This window comes from Equus caballus, chromosome 11, assembly GCF_041296265.1.
Source record: "Equus caballus isolate H_3958 breed thoroughbred chromosome 11, TB-T2T, whole genome shotgun sequence".
Lineage (NCBI taxonomy): Eukaryota > Metazoa > Chordata > Mammalia > Perissodactyla > Equidae > Equus > Equus caballus.
The window spans coordinates 38029942-38056962 of NC_091694.1; the positions used below are offsets into that span (position 1 = coordinate 38029942).

Genomic DNA, 27021 nt, shown 5'->3' on the forward strand with positions numbered 1-27021 from the left:
GCATTTTTCATTTAGCACGATGCCCTTCATCCAAGTTGTTGTGTGTAACAGTGCTTCATTCCTTTTATTGCTAAGTAGTATTCCATGGTATGAATGTACCACAGTTTTTTTTAACCATTTACTTATTGAAGGGCATTTTGATTGTTTCTAGTTTGTGGCAAGTACAGATGAAGCCGTTATGAACATTTGTGGACAGGTGTTTTGTGGACACGTTTTTTTTGTTTTAAAGATTTTTAAAAATTTTTCCTTTTTCTCCCCAAGGCCCCCGGTACATAAATGTATATTTTTAGTTGTGGGTCCTTCTAGTTGTGGCATGTGGGATGCCGCCTCAGCATGGCCTGATGAGTGGTGCCATGTCCGTGCTCAGGATCTGAACCAGCGAAACCCTGGGCCGCTGAAGCGGAGTGCACGAGCTTCACCACTCGGCCACGGGGCTGGCCCTGGACACAAGTTTTAATTTCTCTGGGTTAAGTCCCCAGGAATACAGTTGCTGAGTATTAATGATAAGTAGATGTTTAGCTTTTTAAAGAAACTGCCAAACTATTTTCAAGGGGGGCTGTACCATTTTATGGTCCCACCAGCAGTGTATTCGATCCAGTTTCTCTGCATCCTTGCCAGTATTTGGTATTGTCACCATTTTTTATTTTGGCTTTTCTAATAGATAGCATATTTGTTTTTTAAGTTCATCAGATTACTTAGTAAAACTGATTTGACTGACAAAGAGCAAAGATTTTTGAGTTGTGTGTTGTTAGCCCTCTGTGTGGCTCTCCCTCTGTAGTGTTCAGTGGTCTGCTGACTTGCTTTCTAATCCCCCCGTGACGCTTTCCTTGAGAGGGGGTAGACTAACCAAGACTAACCTTGGTGGAAGCAAGGAGTGCGAGCACAAGACTAACTCTCTCCCTTTACCCGGCAACACCTAGCACAGCACTGTTTGTAGCACAGTGCTGCTGGTGGTGGTGAAGGAACCAACGATGCTATCCCAAGACTGTGAACTTTTGGTTAATTTTTTATAAATTTGCCTCAATGAATATAGCCTTAAATATGCTGAAAATTTGGCTCAGAATGGCCCTAACAACTTGTTCAAATTGTTCTTGTTTCAGTTTATTTATCAAGTGATCTTAGGTACTTTATTCTGGTAATAGTAATTAGTGTACACTGCTCATTCTAAAATAGCACAGAAATGTCTGTATAAAGCAGAAGGTAAACCCCCATCCCTGCCGGAAGTAACTATTAAATGGTTCTAGACTTTTTAACTATATGTGTTTTGTTTCTTTCTCTATGTATGTATGTATTCTGTGTGTGTGTGTGTGTGTGTGTCTGTGTGTATTCCCCACCTGCTGTTCTGTAGTGCTTTTTTTTTTCTTCCAGTGGGTAATGTATTATGGGCATTTTTCCTGTGATTTATTTTTTGAGCACTTAATGCCTGGGACAAAGCTTTGGGTTCCTTTCTCTAACCTTCTTGTGTTTTCTTATAAAAGGGATAAGAGAGATACCTTTGAAACACCTGAACTATATTTTCTTCCTTGTTACGTGGGTTTGGGTTGAAATAAGACTGTAGCTTTATTTGCAAGTAAATCAGTAGAATTCTGGATGTTAGGATCTATGTAGCCACCTGGTAATGCAAGTCGGATTTCTGATGTGATCTCTTGCAGAACCTTGGGGGAAGCCAGAACTGTGAGCAGTCATCTTTAGCGAATGTCTAGTCCTTCGGGTATTTGTCTGCTCGTCAGGTGCTTAGTCAGATGGAGTGTTTCCTTAAGTGCTCCTGAAAGGCACAGTTCAGTCTTTATTTTGGAATGTCTCTTCCTGTCTTCTCTCCCTCTTGCATTACTTTGATTACCTTGATGGGACATCCAAGCTGTGCAGCTCAGCCTTTTATTTCCATAGCCTACAGAAACCAGTTTGAAGATTAATTGTAGGTGAACAAGTAATCTTATCTACTTGGCTGGAAATCTCCCGTCAAGATGAAACACATGTCACCAAAGGCCTCCTAGACTTGGGGATGTGAACAAAGGTAACTTAATCTTGTGGCGTTTTTAATGGAAACCAGGGTGAAAGTTTAGGAAGTTTGACTTATTGGAGACAGGGCACGAGTCTGAGGAGAGAGTGGGAGTGGGAGGGGCAGGAGTGTGTGTAGAGGAGAAGAATCAAGAGGTGTACAATAAAGAAGATTTATGAATTCAGGAAGTCGTCAAAGTTGAATTACAGAACCTTTTGTTTTGGGAGAGTAGTTACTGGGGGATAGGACAGGAGCTTACTAGTCACTTATTGAAGCTGTTGGCCTTGTTTAAGGGATGGAGTTTGACAAGGGCCTTTCCCCTGCCCTTCTTCTGTATTAGCAGCTCAGGAAAAAATGAAGAAATAGCTTTGTAGAGAAAATTATGCCCATCACATGCTTCCAAGATTGCCATTGCCAGGTTTCTAAAGTGAGCTCCTCAAGAAAGCAGTTTGGTTACGTTGCTGACTTCCTTTCTCCCAATCTTGTCATCAGGTCCTCAGACTGTGTCTTCTCGGCCTTGGATTCTTCCTTTTCCTGCAGGTTTGCTACTCTGTCAATCCCTGACACTTAGGAACGTAGAATTTCACTGTGCCTGAGGAAGGCTGATATACCCGCGGTATTGGATACCTTTCTGAACTATGGAGTGTTATACCAGAGTGGATAATAGAGTGCCCCCAGTCACACTGTGGAACAGATTCTGGTAACTGCACCAGCAGGGACACACTCTGTTCCCGTGCCCTCACGCAGCTCAGGGGTGATTTTGCTGCAAAGTGCTGTGAATCGGGTTGAACCTCACGCAGTGCCGGTTCCTATATCTGAACATGAAAGTGGCTGGTTAAAGATTAAAAGGACTGTCGGGTCCTTCTGGCCCCAAGATGGAATGATCCCCACCGTGGCGACAGCTTTGGCTCCCAGGAGAGGCCATTTTATACAGCAGGTCTGTGCTTCCACATGCTCCAGTAAGCCTGCGTCGGCTGATGCTCTGGTGATAAGTTGGCATTCGGGTACTCTGAAGACATATGAGCTATATAGCATCCCGTGGTTTGAATGTCTGGGCAGAACTGCCTCATCAGGAAGTCAAAAGCTTCTCCTTTCAAGCCATGCCTTTGGGGAGGTTTTCTCCTTTGTTTTATTTGACTATTCTGTTGAGTCAAGTGAACTTTAATTTTCACAGCCATAAAAATTCCATTAAGCCCCTTGTACTGCATCCCAGGTGTGAAAACGTCTCAGTATAACACCACTATAGGTGACAGCTAAAATCCTTAAGAGTAGTTAGGATAATTGTCTCTGGAGGCTTGAAGAAAATAATGGTCCAATCGACAAAATAAATACAGTTCAATTGTTATTTTCTTGGCGGTTCTTGTGGGTGAGGGGACTGATGTCTAAGGCTGCTCAGTGAGGCAAGTGTTGAGTCTGGTGGTCTCTGAAAAGAAACTTCATTTTACTGTGAACAGTGCTTAGGAAGCATAGTTGTGACCTGTCTCAAAACAGGATCCAGGGCCTGTCTGCGTCGAACCGCTTGGGAGAGGGAGGTGCTTATTAAAAATTCCGACTCGGGGCCTCCCTGTGCTTCTGCTAATTCAGTGTCTGGAACTGGGACGAGAAGTGATCATTTTCAATAAGCACCCCTGTTGATTCTTAGCCCTAGCGTTGATTCTCAAGTATCCTAAAATTTACTTCATTTTTCATCACTTTCTGTCATTTATTAGATGATAGATGTTTGCTTGACAATCCCATTGTCTTTTTGAAGAGGAGGTACTCTAGTTTTAAAAAAAAAGGTTATAAGATCAGAACACTGAAGATTAGAATTTGGCAATGTCCCTAATTCTTAACAAAGTGAGACTGCTGCTGGTTTCTGAAAGTTTGGGTTTATCAATTCACTGTCTTCTCAATCAGAAAAAGGATGTGGACATAAGTAAGATAAATTTTGTTAAGAAGAAGAAATGTAGGGGCCAGCCCTGTGACCAAGTGGTTAAGTTTGTGCTCTCCGCTTCCACGGCCCAGGGTTTCGCCAGTTCCATTCGGACATGGCACCGCTTGGTAAGCCATGCTGAGGTGGCATCCCACATGCCACAACTAGAAGGACCCACGACTGAAAACAAACTATGTACCGGGGGGCTTTGGGGAGAAAAAGGAAAAAAAATAAACAAAAAATCTTTAAGAAGAAGAAATGTGCAGTATGGTTTAGGATGTTGGGAATGGGAAAGTAGTGAAAGGGAGGTGTTGAGAGGAACAAGTGAGGAGGAAAACGTTAAAGTAGTTCATAAACGGTAAAAAAATTTTAAACTTTAACCAAATTTTAAATTACCAAGTGATATTGCAATATAAGCTTCTTGTTAGAAAAATCTCAAATACTAATAAAGCTAAAAATATTTCCTTGATCTGCTCCCATTGCAATTCCCCTCCTGGCATGTGTGTCCTTCCATATCTTTGTGTATGTGTTTGGTAATCTTCTATGAATTTGGAAGACTATAAGAATCCTGAGAAAGGAATATTTTTATTTCTCTTTTGACACCTGCTTACTGTTTATAATGGTGAGATCTGTTGCAGGGAGAAAAAAAACCAAATGTGCGCTATAAATGGCATTACATATTTTTGTTTAAAAAGTAAAACAAGGGGTATGAGTGTGTGCAAATTTCTTTTTCTTTTTCTTTTTTAAAGATTTTATTTTTCCGTTTTCTCCCAAAGCCCCCAGGTAGATAGTTGTGTATTTTTAGTTGCGGGTCCTTCTAGTGGCATGTGGGATGCTGCCTCAGCTTGGCTTGATGAGGGCTTGCATGTCCACGCCCAGGATTCGAACGGCGAAACCCTGGGCCGCCAAAGCAGAGTGCATGAACTTAACCACTCAGCCACGGGGCCAGCCCCAAGTGTGTGCAAATTTCATACACACACACACACACACACACACACATTCCATATCTGTTGTGACCACCCATAAAAAATAAACCTGTATAACTGGGTGATGAATTACTTGTCTGAATTTTAGGATAATGCATTGAAAGAACTGAAGCTCAAAGCCACAATAATTTTTCTTATTTCTCTTATATTCTCATAATTTTCATATGACCTCATTAAACCTCAAGTGCCTGAAGCCATTAGTTCAGATTTAGCATCTTTTTAAAGCTCTAAACATATATAACTCAGGCTTTCTGGAGTATGGAGTATGGTTATGTTTTGGGGAAACTGATTGGAACTGTACAGAATCCCAAACAAGGAAATGATAAGCTGCCACAGCTCTCCTCACCTGCTAAATGGTGCTTTTCTTAGCAGAATTAGGAAGTTCTGATGCTTCTGGCCCTGACGTTGCTCTTTGTATAATTTACATTTACTTCCTGGGCACAGTACCGTCTGGATTTTCTCTTCCTTATTTTAAGTTTAGTATTACAGAATGAGCCAGAAGCTGTGAACAATACTGTGTTTTTTCCAAAAGAGGTTCCATGTTCCTTTATACTGTATGTGCCTTGAGAGGTGCTTTGTGTTAGAACGTTTGTGACTTATCATCAACTACAGAAATATTTTTTAAAGTGTGGTCCGTGAGATAATGGTTGGCAACTGCTGTAAAGATGCTTTTATCATTTGAAAAGGACTAATTAACACATACTGTAGGAAAACTTCTTTAAACACAGCCATGTTCTGAAAAGGAAAATGCTGAAGGGGAGGAAATAAAAGAGAGAACGTTTTACAAAACTTGATAAAAGCTCAGTGTGTCTATCCTACTGGAATAATGTAATTAAGGGAAATTAAATGAGTTGGATAAATAACTTTCTTTTAACTTAGCCCCTGGAAAAGGAATACAATTAAGTAGCATAGTTTTTTAAACCAAAATTCTGATGGTCTACATGTACATTTTAATTAACCTAATAATATTTATTGAATGACAAGCCAGGTTGGCAGCTATATCCAGAGTTGATGCCATGTGAGACCTACCTTGAAGGATGGACGAGGCTAGGAGTGGTAACTTCAAATGCCCATGCTAAGGAATCGCTGGAGAGTATGGGAAATTTTGAGCAGAGAACAGAAGGATCTGACATGAACTTTAATTTCTTTTTCGTCAGATGAAAACACATAGAAAGCAAGGACTCAATCTTTAGTTTTTTTGTGTAGCACCAATGCCAATTCTAGCCTGTCAGGGCAAATTCAATACCAATTAATAGCTCTTGATGAGCCAGTCATTCTAGAATTGATTTTTTAATAAGCTGGCCAATAAATGAGAATCGACATACATTTAGGGATTTTTCTTTTAAAGGCAAATGTTAAGGCGGTTTTCACAGACTCCTATATTCCTTAAGCATCTGGTAGGTATGATGGTGGATAATTTAGCTTTAGCAGAGAGAATGTGGCAGCTGATTAAACAAAAAAGCCTGCAGTATGTCTGTCTTAATTAGAGAACTTAAGTTGTCTAAGGAAGTAGAGAGGTCAGAGAAGGCCTAGAGGGGAAAAAGAAGCGTGAGCCCGGTTAGAGCTGATAAAAATTTACTCTCATGATTTGACCAGCTAGCGATGACTGGGCAAGTTCCCAGGATCCTCTGACCCAGATGTTCTAATTTGTAAGTGCAAAATGATTTCTCTATCAGCCTCTTGGGGAAATCTTCAGAGCTGTGAACCTGCTACCTCGAGTAATCTTGTCCTGAGCCCTAGGCTGTTCTCAGATGAAATTTCAGAAAGTGACCACTGGAGCTTCCCAGGTAAGGGCTCCAGAGGCTGCCGAGTGACCAGCAGTAGGGGAATGAGGTTTACCTGCCCCAGTAATCAGCACTCGATTTTTAAAGAGCGGTGGGGTGCCTTTTCTTCCCAAGGTTGCAGTTGATTGCAGTCGGCTCCGGCTGAGTTGTTTGGGAAATAGGAGTTTTGCCCAGCGTGAGTCAGCACTGCCCTGGGTAAACTGCTTGCTCTGTTGCAATCTTGCTTACCAAAGATACGTCCCCAGGCGGCACCATTCACTTTGCCTGAAAGCCGCCGCTGTTGGTTCCTGAGATGATCTCATCTGAGCGTGGCTCCAAGGACCTCAGCAGCAGGAACAGGAGGCAGCTTGCTTTCTGCCGTGGCAATGTTTTGAAACAGGCAAAATCAGGTAACCCCAGACTGTTTTTCTCTTAGTTTTATTAGCTAAACTGAGCTGCAGGAGAAACTGGGAAAATCTCTAGTCTTCAGAAATGAGTCAAATCCTTATCAATTTGGGAATCTTAAAGTTAGTCCTTCAGCTCTTTGGAGGGGGTCTTGAAGGGAAAAGTTTCATTTCATTTGGGATCTGGATGTGGTTTTATACCTATTTAGACCATTTATTATATAGACCTTAGAGAAGGCAAACACGTTAGGTTTACACTTTATCCATCTTTTGCTCTTATGTTTTCTGTTCTTTTTGTATCTTGTGAGAAGTAGTTTAGTCAAGCTAAACCATTGTTAAAGGAAGAGAGAGAGGCAAACATATGTGCTTATCTACCTAATAACTGTCAGTTTGGAATTGTAGAGAACACTGTCTTATGGGTGAGTTTCCATATTCCTTTCTGAGGTGTTATGAAGAGCCCCTCCTCATCCCTAATTCTGTTCAGGCTGCTGCCCTATTTCCCACCTGCTCTTCACCTCTTACTCTTCTAAATTTTCAGCCTCATCTCTAGGGAGTTGCCCCCCTCAACATTTACTTCTGTTCTTTACAATTACCCCCAAATGGTTCATGTTATCTTTCATCTCAGGCCTTTCCACAAACAAGACTTCTCTGAAATACCCTGCCCCAACTTTCCCTAGCCGCCTGGCTTGAGCCTAGAAGTCACTTCCTTGAGGTCTCTTCTTACTAACTAGGACTGGATGAGTACTCAGGAGAGCCTTGGGTTGACTCCAGTCTGTTTTGTTAGGATTATAGCCATGGTACTTGGCACATAGTAGGTTCTCATGGGTAGAATGAGGAAGAGCCTGTACGGTACTTCCTCAACTCTGATCCTCTTAGCAACTCTGTTATTTTAGCTTCTATCCCCATTACCCTACTCATCTTTTCCTGAAGATCACAAGTAAACCCCTTGTTACCAAAACTGATGTTCTGGTTTCAGCCTCCATCTTATTTAATCTCTGCCTAGCATTTGGCTTGAAGCACTCTTTATTGAACCATTTCTTTTTTCCCAGCAACCCTCTTCATTTGGCTTGGAGGCCACCTTGTCTCCTCTGAGTTTCTGGAGCATCCTTCCTTTATTCCCATTCTCTTTTGACTATCCCATAAATGTTAAGATGCCCCAAGGCATCTCACTCACGAGGTATCTTTTCACTCTTCCCCCACCTCCTTCCTCTAAGGATCTCAAATATGCCATAAATTTAGCTATCCTCAGTATGTCTTACCAGCCGAGCTGTCTCTCCCAAACTTCAGATCCTTGTTTCCGACTTGACAAATCTTGACAAACTTTGTCCAACTCGACAGACCTACCAGGGTGTTCAAAAGGCATCTTAAATTCAATGCATAACAACTCGTTATCTCCCCTACCCATATCTCTTATCTGATTTTATTGCTTTATGTTTGAACTCTGATAATTATGTCCACCAAATCTTCCTGTTCATTCTTTTTATGCCTCACATCCTCTAAATATGCTAAATCTGTGGTTGCTAAACCCTTTTGATTATAGTGGAGTAGTGTTTGATGTATGTCTTTTCTTCATTCCCACTGTATTGCCTTAATTTACCAGAGGTCAAAAACTAGACATTTTGTTTAACCTGCCCAGTGACTTAAAACTTTGTGCGTGAATACTTTAAGGCAGGGCCTGCACTCTTCAAAGATTACAGATACCACCGTTCCCCCAGATCTTACACACTAAAGATGTCACATTTTACTCGCTTTGTCTCCAGGAATTTGAGTTTGTAACTTCTGGTTCAGACCCTTATCAAATCTTGACCTGGCTTTTGCCACTCTACCATAGGTCGTTCTCGGCTCCTATTTCTTCATATTGTTGCTACAGTTACCTTCCTAAAGGCCAGATCTAACCTTTTCATTCTTGGGTTTGCAGAGTGCCATTTGTGCCCTGTTTCCTGCTTAGCTTGATAGGTAAAGTCCTTTACACTTTGACCCCATCCTACCTCTTGCTGTAGCCCGTCTTAGCTCCCGCTCCTTTCTCCAGCGTTTCTCTCCTCTCCAAACTTCACTAAACTCATTTTTTCAGTCCCTGATTAAACCACTTCCTTTTAGGACTCTGTGCCTTTTCCTAGTGGCCTCCCCTTCTCTGCTGGCAAAGTACTCATCTCCTAGGAGGCTTAGTTCATATGTTAAACCTTCCCTGACTTCCTCAAGTAGAGTTATTTTTCCTTATTTGGACTTCCGCAGTCTATCTCTTCCACTAGACCACTGAGTTCCTTGACTGAACCTGGTCCCTGACCTAGAGCCTGGCACCTCCAGACAGTGGCTGAAGTGTGGGTCCCCAGGGTCAATCCACTAGTCCAGATGGCTTTATTAGTCTTGGCAGTATTAGAAAATTCATAAGCTCTCTTGTTAGATGGCATGTTTTTGGTTCCTATTTGATGAACTTGAGCCCGTGGTGCCTATTCTGTATATGTCACCTGAAACCATTGGTAACCATTCAGAGTTAATTTGAAGATTTATAAGGCTTGCTAAAACCTAGTCCCACAATATCACCTAACATTTTTATAGTACTTTACAAAATTATTCTCTTGTGTCATTTTATTTGATACCTGCAATATCTTGTGTTGGGTAGGCTTTATTTTGCCTATTTTACTGGTGATTATAAAGCTACTTCTGACATTGAAGCATACATTCAGGTAAGACTCAGAGGAAAAAAACATGTTTTTACACTGTGTTAAGCAGCTGGTTTGTCTCTTTGTAGTTAAATCTGTCCTATTGGGTTCTATAGAATAGGTGCCTTTGCTCAATACACAAGTGCTAAAGATCTTGCCTTTTACAAGGCTATTTTATCTTCATGGTAGAAGGAGGAGGTACCCAGAGCCTGCCTAACCTTGTGGAAAGGCCTTGACCGTGGTTAGAGACCTTCACTGAAATTAATGGTGTGCCCACTTCAACCTCTGAAGCTTTTCTATTGTGCTTTAAATGTCTAGAATTTGTTAAAACCTACTGCAATAGTGGAGTGTCAACCCAGATTGATGAGTGAAGGGAGTCATCACAAAATGGAGCAAGCTGAGTGTTAAGAGTAGGAAAGGCTTCACAGTAATTCTAGTAAGTGATTAAGTTTGTAGGGTAATTCACAACTTTTGGGGTCCTAACATGCCGTAGTTGGGACTTTGTGGGATTTGATTATAGAAAGGTGAACCATGAGGGCTAGGAAATAATCTCTGTTAGATACTGGCATGTGGCATCCAGTTTTGGTCCTGCCATACTTAAGAGAGGATAAAGATGATTAAAAAATTAAAAAGATAAGTCCTATCATAAGTTTTAAAAAAAAAATGGAAAGATTTTCTCCTGGAGAAGGAAAAGCTAAGAGATGGCTTGATTACTATCTTTGAGTACAAGCATAGTTTTTGCCAGGGGGATTTTGATTAATTGTTTTTCATGTACTTCAAAGATTTAGGAGGAAATGGACTTAAATTGAAGGAGGAGTAATTTTAATGAATATGAGGAACAGTTTCTTGATCATCAAAGTTGGGAAAGATTTGAATGACTGCTAAAAGAGAGTGTTGAATTTCTGACTGTTTCAGTTATCTATTCCTGTGTAAGAAATCACCTTAAAACTTTTAGTGGCTTCAAATGACAAACATTTTATTGTTCATGATTCTGTGGGTTAGTAATTCAGGGAAGAGGGAGATATTGCTTTGCTCCATGTGATATTGATTGGAGTAGAGGATCCAACATGACTTCACACACATCTCTGGGGCCTTAGTGCTAGCTATTGGCTGCAACATCTTGGTTCTCCTCCATGAGGTCCATCTGTCTCTTGGCCTCTCATCATTCATTAATCTAGATTGGGCTCCTTTTACATGATGGTTGGTTTCCAAGGGGCCATAATGGAAGCTACAGGGCCTCTTAAGGGCTAGGCCTGGGAGTCATACTTCATCACATTTACCCCATTCTTTTGGTTAAGGTAAGTCACAAGTGTAGCCCACATCCAAGAAGAGGGGACATGGACTCCACCTCTTGAAGGGTTGAGTGTCAAAGTCGCACTGCAGAAGGGCATGCAGGATGGTTGGGATTATTGCGACCAATTTTGGAAACAATTTGCCATACTGACCTTAGAGATTTTTAGTGAGAGCATAATCAACTCCTGTTTATTGAGTAGGTAGTTTGGGCATTTGATTTACAAACTTGGCTGCATGTCAGAGTCATCTGGGAGCTTTTTACAAGCTTAGACTCCTTAGATACCAGACATGTGACTCAGTATCTCCTGGGGATATTGACACATAAGAGCCCTCTATGTCCTTTCTCTCAGGTAACTATCAATAGAAGGAGGATGGGACGGTGGACGGGAACGAGACAGATCCAGATAGGTGTAACATATAAGGCCAAATGGTAGGCACCTTAAGATCAGCCTGCTGGTCTTCTGCTTCTGGGACTTGGCTGAACCTCTGCCTGGCATGTCCTACCTTCAGTCTGCCTAGTGTAGGTTATATCTCATTCACTCAGCACCTCATCAGAAGAGTGTTTCATGATGCCTCACTTATTTTTTTCTCGTAGTTTCTAGCTCTTTTTCCTTCATAGCATTTATTTTGTTTATAATTAAATAGTTGTATGATTATTTGACAGATGTGTAATAGACAAAAATATGCCTGCTTTGCTTTCCAGTATCTAACATAGTTCCTTCCTTATAAAAGGTATTCAGTAAGTATTTGTTGAATGAATAAGTGGTTGATTGAATGCATGAATGAATGAAGTGATATTTGAATTCAGTTTTAAAGAGTGATGAGAATTTTGGGCAGGTGGAGCAAATGAATGGGAAATTCATAGTTCTGAAGTGGAAAGTGTGGATTACATTGCTCATATAATCTCCGAAAATTGGAGGAACTGGTTTGGGAAAAGAGGAAGGGTTTGGCTTTGAGCATACTTGGTATGCTGAATTTGAGGTCTGGTTATCTAGCAGGCATTTAGAAATGAGGTGCTGAGACTGAAGGGTGAGATTGATTCTCGATATTTAGATTTGGAGTCATCTGACTGAGGACTATGGAATCTATTCATTCAACAAATACTTACTGAGCTTCCACTGTGTGCCAGACAACTGCATTCTAGGGAAGGTGAGCTGAAGTCTGACTGGTAAGGAGCCAGCTGTGGAGAGTGTTCCAGGCAGGAAAGGAGCCACAAGTATGCAGGCCTTGAGGCAGTAAATAATTTATTATTTTTGAGGAGCTGAAGGGGACCACGAAGGACCTAGAGTGAGGTGAATGGGGGTGGGGAGAGGAATAGTGTGAGGTAAAGTAGGAGAGGAAGGCAGGGCCCACATCACTCGGGGCCTTTGTGGGCCATATCGGGAGTCTAGGCTTTGCAGAAAAGCTTGGTGGGAAACCACTGAAGGCTTTAAAGCAGGAGAGTAACAAGCAGAGTGTGTTTTTTTAAAGCACAAGGTTACCCTGACTACTGTCTGGAGAATAGAGAGCGACAAAGATGGGGCCAGTAAGGAGATGTTTGCTCTAGCTCTTGAGAAAGATAATGGCATACAAGGCAGGGTATGGCAGTGACACAGCGAGAACAGGATATATTTAAAAAGTAGAGCCAAAATTCACTAGAGAAGGAAACTTAGAATGGTTAGTACAGAGCCCTAGGGGTGATTTAGGGAACAAAAGGAGGAGCCAGGGAAGGACAGAGAGGAAGACTGATGTTTGAGATCAAAGTGGAGTTAAGCTACTGCACTTTCAGTGGGAGCCGAAAGGGAAGGAGCCTGGGAGAGAGGCTGGAGGAAGGAAGCGGGTAGGCCATGGGGTTATGAGGTTGCAGGGAGGTCATGAAGGTGAGGATTAGACAGAAGCCATGCATTCAGCCATCAGGAGATCATTGGTGACCTTGGAGAAAGGGCCTTTAGTAGAGTGGAGCGGAGCTAAGGAATAAGTGTGTGACACAGAAGTGAAGCAAAGTATCAGCTACTCTGGTGGGGAAGTTGGGAATTGAAGAGAAAGGGAGACGGAGCAGAGAGCTCGCTTTGTGCAGACTTGCACAGAGAAGAGTGTGTGTGGAGGCAGGCTTTTTAAAACTGTAATGGACCAATACTTACTGAGCATCTGCTCTATGCCAGTCACTGTACTAGGAGCTGTAACAAGTCTATTATATTTATCTTTGTCTTTAAACAGTTGGCCTAATAGAGTAGTGACCTCCAAAATGAATTTCCAAATTCTAGGGGCATATGAATCCTTCTTTTGGGGTATGGGAAGGAAATATTAGAAAAGTTTTTCTATGTTTTTAACTTACCCTTTGAAATTTCTTTTAGATAGTGTTATGTTTTAGATAGAACATAGTATATTTGTGTAGTAGTACTTGTCTAATTTGCTGTTAAATATAGATGTAGATTGCTAAATTTTTTTTTTTACTTATCAAAAATGGTAGACTTACTGGTCTAGTGAATAAAGGGGAGTTTTTGAAACGGAGAGAAAAGAAGAAGCACAGAGAAGGATGGGAAATCAACATGCCAAGTAGTCTGCACATTGTTTTAAATCTCTTAAGAACTCCTTGAAGTTATTTTCCCCATTTTACAGACAAGAAACTGAAGACTGAAGAATTTAACTTACCTGAGGTTACACAGCTGGTTAAGTGGTAGAACTGGAATTTGAAACCAGGTCTGTTTTAATTGAAAGCCTTATCACCTCACTTATTCTTCCCCCTCTTCATCTGCTTAATACTTTTTCATATTTTTGCATTTAATTCTCACAGTGATTCTATAAGGAACGTATTAATATACCCGTTTTGCAGTTGAGGGATCTGCGGCACAGATGAAACGTTAGTGCCTGGTCACATACCTAGTGTGTGGCACCAGCTGGACTCCTGCTTCCAGTGTTCTTTCCACTGTGCCACCATTGCCTCCCAGAATAGGTGGACAGAACTCAGTTGAATTGTTTCGGTGAAGTAGGTGAGGAGGTTTTGGTTATCCAACGAAGAAGGAGTAGAAGAGAGAATGGGGGTTGGAAGATGACTTAGACAAACTCGAAGACAGTGTTAGTTCCTGTTTTTTGAACACTGTGGTGTTAAGGGTTTGCATTAATTATCTCATTAGTTCCCATTTTTTGAACTCTGTGGTGCTAAGGGTTTGCATTAATTACCTCATTTAGATACTCCATTTTACAGATGTGGAAAATGAAGTTTAGGGAAATTCAGCACCTTGACTGAGGTCACACAGGAAGACGATGAGTTGCGTCTGACTCCAGGCCCCGTATCTTAAACCCTGCACAACACTGCTCTTTGGAGTCACAGTGGAGACATCAACTAGATATGAATAAAAGATTTCCCAGCCCAGTGTTGGCTTGATCTCAGTCGTGTGAATTTGTTGGGAACCCAGTGAATAAAAGTCTTCTGACTTTTCTTTAATACTTGGTAGCTCAGATGTGGAGAGGTTGGGGAGCGGAGAAGAGAGGGGAGGAAAAGTGCAGAATAAGAGTTCAATAAATCAGAAGAGGGCTTCAGGGTGCAGGAATGGCAGATTGCAATGGATTGTGCTGTTAAAAAAAGTTGTGTTTGAAATTCATTCTTACAGTAAATATCATGCTTCTGTGTGATGCAAGGTATGCTGGGATATGGAGGAAAGAATGCAAAGATGGATAAGATGGGATCTTTGACCTCTAGAAGGTTAGAGAGGAAGATATAGTGCTTCATCATAGTGCATAATTGAAGGGTATGTGAGAGATGAAGGTGGAGGACAAGTATGAGAAAGTGTTATCCAAATTGGCTTGTAGATTGAGGGTAGCATTAGGTAGGGCTGGACTGGTGGGTGACATCTAGCTTCTCAGGAAGACCCCTCAGGGTTTAGGTCACTATGATTTAGGTCTGGTTCTCAGGTAACAAAATGTATTTTGTTTTGTAGCTGGAAAAGATCATTCTTATGGAGACAGGATTTTATTCAGACTTGAGTGACTGTGCTCAGAATGGAATGCCAATTTATTATTTGAGTGAAGGATGATTCCTTTTTGGTTAACAGGATTCTGGATTTTGCTAGGATATTGCTTTTCAATACCAAGAAAACTGAGAAATGAAATTTAATAATATCGTGCTTGCTTGGTGAGCATGGAATAATATGATAGCATACTTTGTGGGGGAGAATACAGTTACCAAAAAGCTAAGATTATTGATTGCTTACTATATGCTAGGTTTTATACTAAGTGCTTTGCATACAGTAGGACATTCAGTTCTCCCAATGGTCCTCCTGCAAAGTAGGCACAATTATCCTCAATTTACAAATGAGGAAACCAAGGCTCTTTCCAGGCTAGTAAGAGCCTGAACTGAGATTGGAACCAAGTCCCTCTGACTCTAAGACCCCAGACCCCAGCTGCTATTATATGCTGTTTCCTTTAAGCTTCATAAAAGAGCCTTGTCCTCCTGCAGAAAAGATGGTGTATCACCTGGTTCCAATATTTCTCTGCCTTGAGTGATTCTGGAATCAAAATGGCTCCCTCTATTTTTCTAGATTTTTCTAAGTCTCTTTGTTGACCATACTTGGATGTGGTCACATTCTTTGTTTAAATATATTAATGCCATCATCCAAGCCTTTCCGTCCTCCTTTCTTCTTACTTTGGTTTGGAAGACATCGTATCTCTTTGGAGGGACTTTTCATATCTCTGCACCCATTGATTTTGTGTTGATTTCATTATCTTAATTTTATGGGTTAAGTTATGAGATTTCTCCTGACTAGTCAACCCCCCCCCCTTCCTTCTCCACTGCATTTAAATTCAAATTCTGAGTCTGATTTTGGAATACTCAGTCTGGCTCCAATCCAGCTATCCAGTCTAGCCATGGCTCTCTGGATTGCTAGTTATTATTATTACCATCCCTCCCTTATGACTCAATCAAATCCAGTTACTCACTGTACCTATATGTCCTTGATTTCCTGGTAGGGTGTCCTTCTTTCTGTTGTGTTTTCAGCTTGGAATGTCATTCTTCTATGAAGCCTCCTTGTCTGATCCCTCACTGGGAGTAATCTCTTCCTCCTCTGGGTCTCATAGTAGAGGATTCTCTTTTATGTCTTCTTTATGGCACAATACACTTTCTGCCATATATTTCAATTGTTAGTGTACATGCCTTTCTGTCTCCTACTAGACCAAAACCTCACTGAGCGTGTCTGATTGACCTTTGTATCTCCTCTAATATTGTGTTCAGTTCCCTGCACATAGTGGGCATCTGATATCTGTGGGATGAATGAATGAATGGATGAGCAGGATTTCGGATTTAAGTTTCTGCTCATTGGTTTAGATTTTCCCCCCTTCTTTGCTTTTATTTTTCCTTTCCCATTTCCTTTTCTTTTCTGTTAAACTTGCTGTGTTTTCCCTTGCACTGACTCACCAAACTTGTCTTCACCACTCCCTTTTCTTACCCAGATTTTGCCTCATTCTTTCCCCATTAGCAGTCACTGTGTGGGAGTGCCACATGCTGCTGGTCAGATTTTCTCCATCCTTTTGTGGCTCTAGTCTCTCCAGGAATCATATGACCAGCATGGGAACCGAGTGGTGATTACATTGAAATCTTAATAAAAAGACCATGTGTAAAGAACGGTCCTTAAGGTTTGTTAGTATATTGCTTTCAAGTGGAAAACTTTCTGATTGACATTTCAAGGGAAAGGGAAAAAAATCCTTGGGTACTTGAGAGGTAAACCAAGGTGTATATTCACCCTTTGGACTCTGGGATGTTAGAGGCATCTTATTTGACCAAAGAAATGATGCAGGAAGCCACAGAAGCTTCTCCTCTTAGTACTGAGTCTCCGAATTTTTTCAGCAGCTGGAATAAACATTAGAGATTACACTAGTCCAACCCTCCTGTTTTCCAGATGAGAAAACAGACCCAAAGAAGCTAAATGACATGTCCGTAAAAACTGGCGTATTCCGGTGCCGGCCCCATGGCCGAGTGGTTAAGTTTGAGCACTCCGCTTCAGCGGCCGAGGCTTGTGTTGGTTTGGATCCTGGGTGTGGACATGGCACTGCTCATCAAGCCATGCTGAGGCGGTGTCCCACATGCCACAACTAGAAGGACCCACAACTAAAATACACAACTATGTACTGGGGGGCTTTGGGGAGAAAAAGGAAAAGTAAAATCTTTTTTTTTTTTTTTTTTTTTTTTGAGGAAGATTAGCCCTGAGCTAACTGCTGCCAATCCTCCTCTTTTTTCTGAGGAAGCCTGGCCTTGAGCTAACATCCATGTCCATCTTCCTCTACTTTATACGTGGGATGCCTGCCACAGCGTGGCTTGGCAAGTGGTGCCATGTCCGTACTCGGGATCTGAACCAGCGAACCCCAGGCTGCTGAAGCAGAACGTGCATACTTAACTGCTGCGCCACAGGGCCGGCCCCGAAAAATAAAATCTTTAAAAAAAACAAAACAAAACTGGGATCTTCATTGCCCACCATTTGCTCCCAACACTGAATGCGGCTTGGGGGAACCACTGGCTCTTTGAAAGCAATGGAAGTTTCACTTGGAGGCTTCAGGTCTCTGAAACGGAAGCCTTTTGGCTGGCCCTGTAGCATAGTGGTTAAGTTAGCGCGCTGTGCTTTGGCGGCCCAGGGTTTGCTGGTTTGTATCCTGGGTGCGGACCTTTGCCTGGCTTATCAAGGCACTCTGGCAGGTGTCCTACGTATAAAATAGAGGAAGATGGGCACGGATGTTAGCTCAGGGCTAATCTTCCTCAAAAAAAAATAAAATAAAATAAAACTGAAGGCTTTTGCAGTGCTGAACAGTAGGCTCCGATTGGCCTGGGGGCAGTGTTCACCGGAAGGGCCCTTTTAATTGTCACGATCTCTTGGGGTGGTTCCCTTTTGGGAATGTGCTCAGTGGGGACTGGCTGACAGAAAGCTGTGTCTTCTACATTTGAAAAGAGGCCAACGTTCAATAATAAAAACATTTCCAATTTTTCTTGTCCTTTTTCCCAGCCCTCATACTCCAAGATTTGGTTCAGGCTTAATTTTCTTATCTCAGCACGATTTGTGTTAAGTTTTTATTGTTTCCTTTAGGTCAGATGTCGGTATGAAGCGTGGGAAGTCCAGAAAATATCTTCGAGGCTCATGATGGTTTTTGTGCTTTTCAGGTGAATCTTTTGCTCAACTCATAGAATAATGTATTTTACTGTCATTGACATACTGTCGAGTGAACCACTTGTCGGCAGATATGAGAGGTTACCTATTTGGAGTAGGGAGCTGCCGTGTAAGGAGATCAGACAGCCCAGAACAGGAAGTCAAGTGCAAACAGGATGTGCTTGTCTTCACTGTGACTTGTGTGTTGAAACTTGGTATGGTTAAAAAGTCAAGACTTCTGATATTTGAGCTTGGCTGAAGAAGTCTCTCTTTCTGGTTTGGGAAGGAGCTAAGGTAACTAGTCCTTTACTGCCCTTGCCTTTGAACAGGTGCATGTCTTCTACGGGTCAGGTCATTCTTCCTGGTGCATGGTGGTTCTTCCTGGCTTGCACCATACTGCATCCTTAGGTTTTATAAAATGAAACCGCTGAATTGACTGCCGATCTGGTACTTTTGGTAGATGTAGGATTCAAGCTGTGCTTAGCTATTTATTTATTTATTTATGTTTTTGAGGAAGATTAGCCCTGAGCTAACATCTGCTGCCAATCCTCCTCTTTTTGCTGAGGAAGACTGGCCCTGAGCTAACATCTGTGCCCATCTTCCTCTACTTTATATGTGGGACACCTACCACAGCATGGCTTGTGAAGTGGTGTCATGTCCGCATCTGGGATCCAAACTGGTGAACCCCGGGCTGCCAAAGCGGAATGTGTGCACTTAACTGCTGCACCACCGGGGCTGGCCCCGGCTATTTATTTATTTATTAATTTAATTTTTTTTTTTTGAGGAAGATTAGCCCTGAGCTAACTGCTGCCAATCCTCCTCTTTTTTCTGAGGAAGCCTGACCCTGAGCTAACATCTGTGCCCATCTTCCTCTATTTTATACGTGGGATGCCTACCACAGTATGGCCTGCCAAGCGGTGCCATGGCCGCATGCGGGATCCCAACTGGCAAACCCCAGGCCCCCAAAGCGGAGTGTGCGCACTTAACCACTGAGCCACCGGGCCGGCCCCTATTTATTTTTTAATAACAATGGGAAATCTTAGCCTATAATTCACCAGCCTTTTACATTATGGATTCCTTTTGTAGGACTCTAGGATTTCTAGCACATCTTTTTCTTTGGTGAGGAAAATTGGCCCTGAGTTCACATCTGTTGCTAGTCTTCCTCTTTTTGCTTGAGGAAGATTGTTGCTGAGCTAACATCCCTTCCAGTCTTCCTCTATTTTTTGTATGTGGGATGCCACCACAGCATGGCTTGATGAGCCGTGTATAGGTCCATGCCTGGGATCCGAACCTGTGAACCTGGGGCTGCTGAAGTGGAGTGTGCTAACTTAACCACTACGCCCCTGGGCTGGCCCGTCTAGCACACCTTTTGAGTGTTTCCTGAGTGTGGTAGTTTACAAATTACCCTGCGGCCTTTTTAGTCTTTGAATTGAAAATTTCCCTGCGTGTTGGAGGCTGGATCTGATGCTAACTGCTGAACTGATTTACTCCTAGGCAGGTCTCTGGAGAAGAGATTGAAGAAGTGATTTGCTGGGCTCGGTCACTCAGCTGATAAACAGTCATAGGCACTCCTGTTTTCTGAACCTCCCTCCCATTCCTCGTCGCTTCCCACTGTGAAGTCTGCTGTATCTCGTGTTCACTGGGGGCTGGCTTGGCTGTAGAGTAACTATAGGCAAGTGATCTTGGGATCTTGGTGGCTTATTATAACCGCTTGAGTTATTTCAGATTAGGTCTGTTCTGATGGTGTCAAACCATAATATGGGGCAGGTAAAGCTCTGGGGAATGTTTTTTGTGCATTCTGTATCCCTACTATGTTGCAAAGAAGACTGTCCTTCCACTTTGTAATTCTGGGAGCAAATGGGTGAAGTAGCAGCACATCTCAACATCGATGAGAACAGCATTACTTCCTGATGCCAGCACAGGTGTCTTTTTTCTCGAATCTATCAAGGAGTCATGAATATGAGCCAGTTTGCACTTTGTTGTGGGATGTAGGCAAAGAGTAAAACCTGAGACCAGGTTAAGCGCAGGTATTTTCACAAGGAGAGAATACGCAAGAATACAAAGGTTTTTTTTGTGGTACTAGGCGAACTAGAAATCTCCCTTTTTGCTCCTTGGGATAGATACTGGGCATATCACTTCCTGGCAGGAGCAGAAAACATTTCAGAAAGTCAGCATAATTTTCAGATTGAGATCAAACATCAAACCCAGCCCAAGAAGGGGGTGGTTAGTCTGAATTCATCCTGGGTTTATCACAAAATCCTATCTGACTTTAGTGCAGTGCAAGCAGTTGTGGAGCACCAGGTGGGGGCCGGGTGTATGTGTGTTCGGTTCTTCTCAGAATTTGGTGGACAAGAGAGATTGAGGAGCTAAGGGAGAAAGTCTAAACTGGCTGGGCTGTGGGAAAAGAGACAAACTCATTAGCAATTGGATAGAATTAGGAAGAAATGTAACAGGCTGGGGCTGCACGGAGGATAAACCACCTCTGAGCTGTTCTTCTGGGGTTATAAAATTAAGAGCTGGTGGGAGGAGCCTGGAGTCCTGTAGTTCTTCGAGGATGATTGGAAAACTAGATGGAGCCTGATTAAAGGTATCAGCATGTCTTTAAAAACAAAAAGTAGGATAGGGGATAGAGCAGAAAAATTTTGTCACTTTTTCTTTTTTCTTTTTTTTAAAGAATTTATTTTTCCTCCTTCTCCCCAAAGCCCCGTGGTACATAGTTGTATATTTTGGTTATGAGTGCTCTAGTTGTGGCATGTGGGATGCCGCCTCAGCATGGCTTGATGAGTAGTGCCAGGTCGGCGCCCAGTATCCGAAACCGGTGAAACCCTGGGCTGCGGAAGCGGAGCACACAAACTTAACCACTCGGCCACAGGGCCAGCCCCTATAGCCAACTCTTATTGAGCATCTGTTCTTTGCTAGGCTCTGGAGTAAATGATTCACATGCATTATTTTAAACCTTTCAGTTACCCTTTCATTGCAGCAGCTTCTCTTGGTTTTGAGGAAATTAAGGTTTAAAGGGATTAGATAACCCAGAATCTAGCGTCCACATTCATCCCACACCGCACTACATTTGCTACAGTAACTTTCATGCAGTCCACTTTGGAAAGGTAAAGTGCATGATTGTAATTTTGATCCTAGGCAGAATTCCTGTCCTGAAGGGCTGCCTTTTCCCAGGGCCCAGGAGTGCCAGAAACCCTCTCTCCTTGTCCCTGGCTTCGTGAACATTTTTACCCATTAGTCGGACACTGTGATAATATCTCCTGAAAGCAGCTTCTTCAGTCAGAGGGTCTGCAAGAGCTTATGTGGTAAATCCTGTTTCCTGCACAAGAGTATGAGGGGGATCAGAGTCTCTTTATTCTTGATGAGCTTTGTCATCGGTTTTGGTGGAAGAAGGATCCTGTGATAATTAATTAAACTACAGGTCCATTTATTATTTTCAGCCTGGTTACAAGACTTTCCTCTGAACTGCTTTCTTTCCTGATTGACTCCCCTTCGGGGCAGAATGCCTGGGCTGAAATTAAATGTGTAGGCTTCTCTGCTGCAGTCTTCAATCTGTCATCTCTCCTAACTGCCACGCTAAGAAGCAGCCGTTTGATTGGTCAGCCCCCGAGGGTGAGATTTTGGCACCGCTCCATTGGTTAGAATGAGTTTTCCCTGAACTTCACAGCAGATGCTCAGGTCCCTCTGCACATATTTGTCATAGACTAGTTGAAACCAGGCAGTTTCCAAGAACATTTATGACTTGTGATTATTATGTATGTTTTTAAGTTGTTTACAGCAGTTACCACTTCAGGAAAAGAGCCGATTTATTACTAGGGGAAAAGTGAAATCTCTCTCCTTTCCCCCTTTTTCATATTATCATTCTAACACTTTATGCTGCAGGACCCTCTGCCGTTCTGTTTCTTGCATCTTTTTGTCGTGCTTCTGCCTACACCTTGCCTCGCTGTGTGTGTGAGTAGCAACAGGCAAAGCTCTGCTTAGACCTGGGCGTGCTGGTCGAGGTCTGTCTCTGATTGCTAGCATTTCTTTTCTCTATTTTACTTCTCCATTTGTTGTTTTCATTTTTATTTGTATTCTTGGAAGTTCTCATCGCAGCACCATTCCAAACCAAAGCCCCCAGGAGGGCATTGAAGCCCTCTGTGCCTTGTGACACAGTGGGGGATGGAAGTGTTCATCTTCTTCCTCCTCAGGGCTCTCCCTTTCTGTTTTTCTAATGCTATCATCACTGACAATTGTAATATTTTTCTGTTTCTTTTAGAAGGTCTGTCTGTTGCCCTTCTTTTCTTGTTTTTCAAGTAATTTTAGCAGACACTTAGGTTATCTTCAGCATGTGTAAGGTAGCGGTGGGACTATTACTATTAGGCCTTTCCTTAAAGGTATTGCTGTGGTTATATGGTTTTAAAACTCTTAATTTGCTGATCACTCTGGAATTACAGTTGTGGAGTTTTTAAGCATGAATTTCTGTCCCCTTTTTCTTTTAAAGCTCTAATGCTGTTATCATAAGTAATATTTCAACAAATACCCAGTGATCACCTTTACCTGGCACTAAGTCTGGGAGTAAAGCTGTAAAGTAGACTTGCTCTTACTTCCTGTTTCACTTTTCACATCCTAACCACAGGAGAAGAAAACTTGAAACAGAATGATTTGGTTTTGGCCAGTTGGGTAAGTACAGTGCTGCTCTAGTGCTCATCCTCTCGGAAGGTAATCGCCACGCGTGAGGGACCTTGCCTGGTTCTGTTCCTCTTGGAACCCCAGCGAATGGGAGAGGGCTTGGCGGAAAGGAGTGCTAAATAGGTAATCAGATGAATGAATTAAAGTGTCGGGAGGTGTACAAGATGCTGTGGGAGCAGAGACAGGGTCAGAGAGGGTTTCCCTGAGGAAATACATGCCACGTGAGACAGACAGAGTGGGAACAGTGGTCGAAGCTGAGAGAATAGCTTGAGGGAGGTTCCTAGAGCCAGAGAAGCCTGGCGTTTGAGGGACCGAAAGAATAGGAGGATAGCTGGAGCTGAGGTTGAGGAACGAGCTCCAAGGATTTACTTTCATTTTCTTTAATGGTTACCAGTGAGAACGCTTATTAAAAGGAAGGTAATAGAGCATTAGTTGTAGTTGAGACTGTTAAGTCAAAACCCTCCCTCAGCTGGAGCAAAGGTGGGCAAGAATAGAAACTGAAACACATCTTATATGCCAGGTTTGGGCTTTATCTTTAGAAAGTTGCACGTGTATCTGTAGCACTAGGGCCCCGAAGTCCTAGTCAGTAGGAAATGCAGATGACTTACTGGATGTATAAATTAAACTTCTGGATTCCCAGGGAGGGGTTTCTGTTACATCTTTTACAAGGTCCTCAAGTGTTGCAAGGTTGGCTTGGCAGGTAGGTGTCCCTTTCTGGTGTCCCTAGAAGGGAGTAGAAGCTAGTATTAAATACTTCCTCCCTGCTGGCTACTTTGGGTGATATCCGTTGTCTTCTCCCACAGTCAGTCTGGTAACTGCTCTTCCAGTACACAGGCTCTTGAATGACTAGTGCTGAGGGTCAGGAGTGTGGGTGGTGAAAAAAGTGTAGGATCACAATTAGTCAGAGAACTTGGGCTTAGATCCTGACACGCTCCAGCTGTGTGACCCTGGGCCAGTTACCCAGTCCTCAGGGCCCAGCCTCCTCAGTACAAAATGAACATTTTCATTCTGAATTTTGCAGCGTTACTGTATTAAATGAGACAGTGGATGCAAATGTAACAACTCACCTGGCACATGTTAGGTGTTTTGTAGAGTTTTTACTTTTTCCTTAAAAAATAAAATTTCCTAGGATCATCTGAGAAGGGACTTCAGGACCCCGACTCTGAATAACTCCCCCAGTTTTCCCCTTGTCTGCCACCTGAAATAACAGCCAGGAGATTCTCTCTCTCACCTCAGGCTTTGATCGTTATATTAGAGTGTAATCGGGAACCGGAGGAGAGAGGAGACAGAGCCCTGGTGTTGTTGCTGTCTTTGCCATCTCAGCGTGAACAGGTTCTCTGAGGCTTGTTTGGAGAGAGGCAAACATGGACTCCTCCTCAGTCCCGTGCTGTATTACAATGCCTACCATTTACCGCATGTCTAGTACTGCCTTCTGCTCTGTAAGTAAGGTTGAAAGCCCAGTGAAGCTGTGCTGCCTCGTTATGCTGGGCACCTACTCTGTATCCAGCCTGTGAGGTGTAGGAAAGTTTATTTCTGTTATGCTGAAGCTCAGAAAGGCAGCTTTCTCAAGCTCATCCCGGTACTCAGTGTTAGAGCCAGGATTTAAGGTCGAGTCAGACTCAGTCTAAAACTTATTTGGGAACTTTCCTTTTTTTGCTGTTCCATTTTCTAAAAATTTAGGCCTAAAATAAAATTCTTCTTTAGGAAATAGACATTATCCATTACCCACATCAAAAGGACTACCTTGGAGGATAGAAAATGTCTGCTGGGTTTTAAAGCATTTGGAAATGTCATTTTCCTCACTGTGTCCCGGCCTTGTGGACTGTACCTTGTTACGTCTGGCTGGTACACCACTTCAGGAGGGGTGTTGATCTGATTCAGGCTTTGGGTTCCAAAGTTCCATGATATACTTGTCTCCTCTGTGACTTGGGTGTTCTGAATTCTCTATTCTGAAATGAGTATCTCAGAAATAATCTCAGTATCACAGAGAACATGCCTCATTGTCCCACACACAGGAAGTGAGACCAGTCTGTGCTGTGTTCACTCTGCTTACTTACAAATGCAGCAGTTGCCCTATTTTATGCTATTGTGTTGTCACCAGCATTTTAAATCTTCCCCTTCTGAGGTGGCCACCTCCGGCAGGTTTACTGGAAAATTCCAGTTGTGACTCTGAGGTTATGTTTTAAATTAAACAGTTTCAAGGGAGTTCAAGTTTCTTTTCAGACTAACTTGTTTTTTAAAAGTAAGCAGCCTTCAACGTTTCGAGATGATTTTAAATTTCAGGTGAGTTCTCAAGATAGCGATTGGTTCTTCATTGTGTGGGTGATGTGATCAGCTGTGCCAGAGGTGCCACCCCACCCAGTCCTTTGGGTGGTAGGAACTGGAGCTTTGGGTGACCAGAGAGAGAGAGATGCTGGACTTTCCAGCCAGTAGGCGCAATTGAACATCTAGGCTGTTGCTGCTTTAGAATTGCAATTAGAGTTAGATGACCGTTTATTTTAATATGCTGTTTATGGAGCACTTACTCTAGGTTAGGCGCTGTGTGTTACTTCTCATCCCTAGCTACCTTCCAACAGGGGAGCTGTTATCCCCCTTGCAGAGGTGAGGAGACAGACTCAAAAGGCCTAAGGAACCTGTGCAAGGTTAGCCACCCTTTGTTTTTGATAAAGGGCTTTTTCTTTTTCATAGTCGCTTATGTCACTATAAATATTGATAAAATGCTTTGGGCCCTAAGGAGAGAGAACTAGGACTTGACTCATTGGCTGTATTGATAAAAAGCTGACTGTTCCTCTGACCTCCGTTTGCTCATTCCACGAATTATTTGGGTGCCTACTATGCAGTGGCTCTGTGCTAGGTGATGCAGATTAAAAAGCAGAGACAGGTGAGGCCCCTGCCCTTGGAGTTTACAGTCTGTGGGTGGATAGACTGCAGATAAACAAACACACACAGTTCCAGATTATGATACTTCTCATGAAGGAAACTCAAAGGGCAATGAGAGAGTGTATGTCGCTGTGGAGGACTCCTCCAAAGAGGAGATCTTTGAGCTGAGACCTGAGGATGAGAAGGAGCAGGAGTGGCAAGGGAGCGTGAGTGCAGAGAGCCTCAGGCAGGAGGGGGCTTGGTGTGCTGGAGAGCCCGGAGTGCACCACGGCTTGACTCCTAGTGAGTGGTGGGGAAAGCAGCACGGTGTGAATTGGAGATGTGGGCAGGGGCTGGTGGCGCGCGCAGGGTCTTCTCACCATGTAAGGAGTTGGAAGTTTTGTTGTGAAATGTGATGGGAATCGATTAAAGAGCTCTGAATGTGTGTACTGTGGGAGGAGGGCAGTGGATAATGCCTTAGGGAGATAGAATTGGAGAGAGGCAAGAACTGAAGTCGGGAAACTAGTTAGAAGGCTGTTCTTTCATCCAAGAAGCCATTCTAGGCTCTGGAAATACAGTAGAGCACAAAGTCCCTGCCCTCATCAATTTTTTATTCTCGTTAGGGAAGACAGTTAACAAGTAAGCAAATAATACTAGCTAGTACTAAGTGTTACGCATGAGATTAGAAAGTGACATTTAAACTGAAGGGTGAATGGCAAGAGGGAGCCAAGCATGTGATGTTCTGGGGAGAAGAGTCCAGGCAGAAGGAACAAACAGCAAATTCAAAGCACTTAAGGAGGAAAATGTGAGTAATAACCGAGAGATGGTGATTGAGACCGCTGTCCGGGCAGGGGAGATGGAGATAGGAATTTATGAATCTTCAGCTTAGGAATGGCATTTAAAGCCACCTGACTGGGGTTTCCTCGGGAGAGAGAGTGTGGCTGGAGAGGGCACCAAAGACAGCCTAGGTGCTCCCGACATTTAAGAACAGAGGGAGGGTAAGAACCCGCAGCAGCGCTTTGAGGTAGGAGGAAAACCAAGGCTGCAGAGTTCTGGAAGCTAAGAAATGCTTAGAGGGGAGAGTGTTTCAAGGAGAAGGAATGGTCACTTGTGTCCAGCACCGCTGGGAGGTTGAGTAAGAAGAAGATGGAGAAGTGTCACTTGGCCTTGGCCCTTGGAACTCCCTGGTGACCTTGGAAAGAAGAGATTAGGTGGAGTGGTTGGTCAGGCTAGTCTGGAGAAGGTAGAAGAGTGAATTAGAGGTTGAGCAAGTGCAGTCAAATATTTGGAGAGGTTTTGGTGTAGGGCAGAGCAGAGAAAAGGACCTTCACTGAGGAGTCGGGGACATGGGGTCAAAATGGGGTTTTT

At 42.9% G+C, this 27021-nt stretch overlaps 1 protein-coding gene and 1 long non-coding RNA gene across 32 annotated transcripts in view; one reads left to right on the top strand and one right to left on the bottom strand.

The window, feature by feature from the left end:
- Positions 1-27021, top strand: part of RFFL (ring finger and FYVE like domain containing E3 ubiquitin protein ligase) — a 71693-nt gene that overhangs the window by 18766 nt on the left and 25906 nt on the right. For 2 of the 28 annotated variants that reach the window (XM_070227643.1, XM_070227654.1), the window contains exon 2: positions 18064-18137. The exons of 13 other annotated variants lie outside the window; for them this stretch is intronic. Coding sequence is in view for 4 of the 15 variants with exons in the window: in XM_070227639.1 (XP_070083740.1) it covers positions 6558-6684 (127 nt within the window). In the remaining 11 variants the exon portion in view is untranslated. Of the gene's footprint in view, positions 1-6553; positions 6685-6906; positions 7071-18063; positions 18138-18264; positions 18418-22741; positions 22918-24722; positions 25078-27021 lie in introns of those variants that run through there. 13 more of the 28 variants (XM_005597574.4, XM_005597575.4, XM_070227644.1 and 10 more) reach the window with 12 other exon arrangements.
- Positions 1495-24849, bottom strand: LOC106783439 (uncharacterized). Of its 4 annotated transcripts, none has more exons than XR_011423320.1 (8): positions 24623-24849; positions 23403-23517; positions 16732-16838; positions 15937-16113; positions 13877-14079; positions 8324-8404; positions 6737-7035; positions 1495-3759 (listed from the first exon to the last, which is right to left on the bottom strand). It is a non-coding gene; the product is annotated as an uncharacterized lncRNA (long non-coding RNA). The 4 variants fall into 4 exon arrangements; XR_011423319.1 differs by having other exon boundaries at positions 2198-3759; positions 13877-14093; positions 24623-24848; XR_011423317.1 differs by lacking the exon at positions 1495-3759 and having other exon boundaries at positions 6172-7035; positions 13877-14093; positions 24623-24848.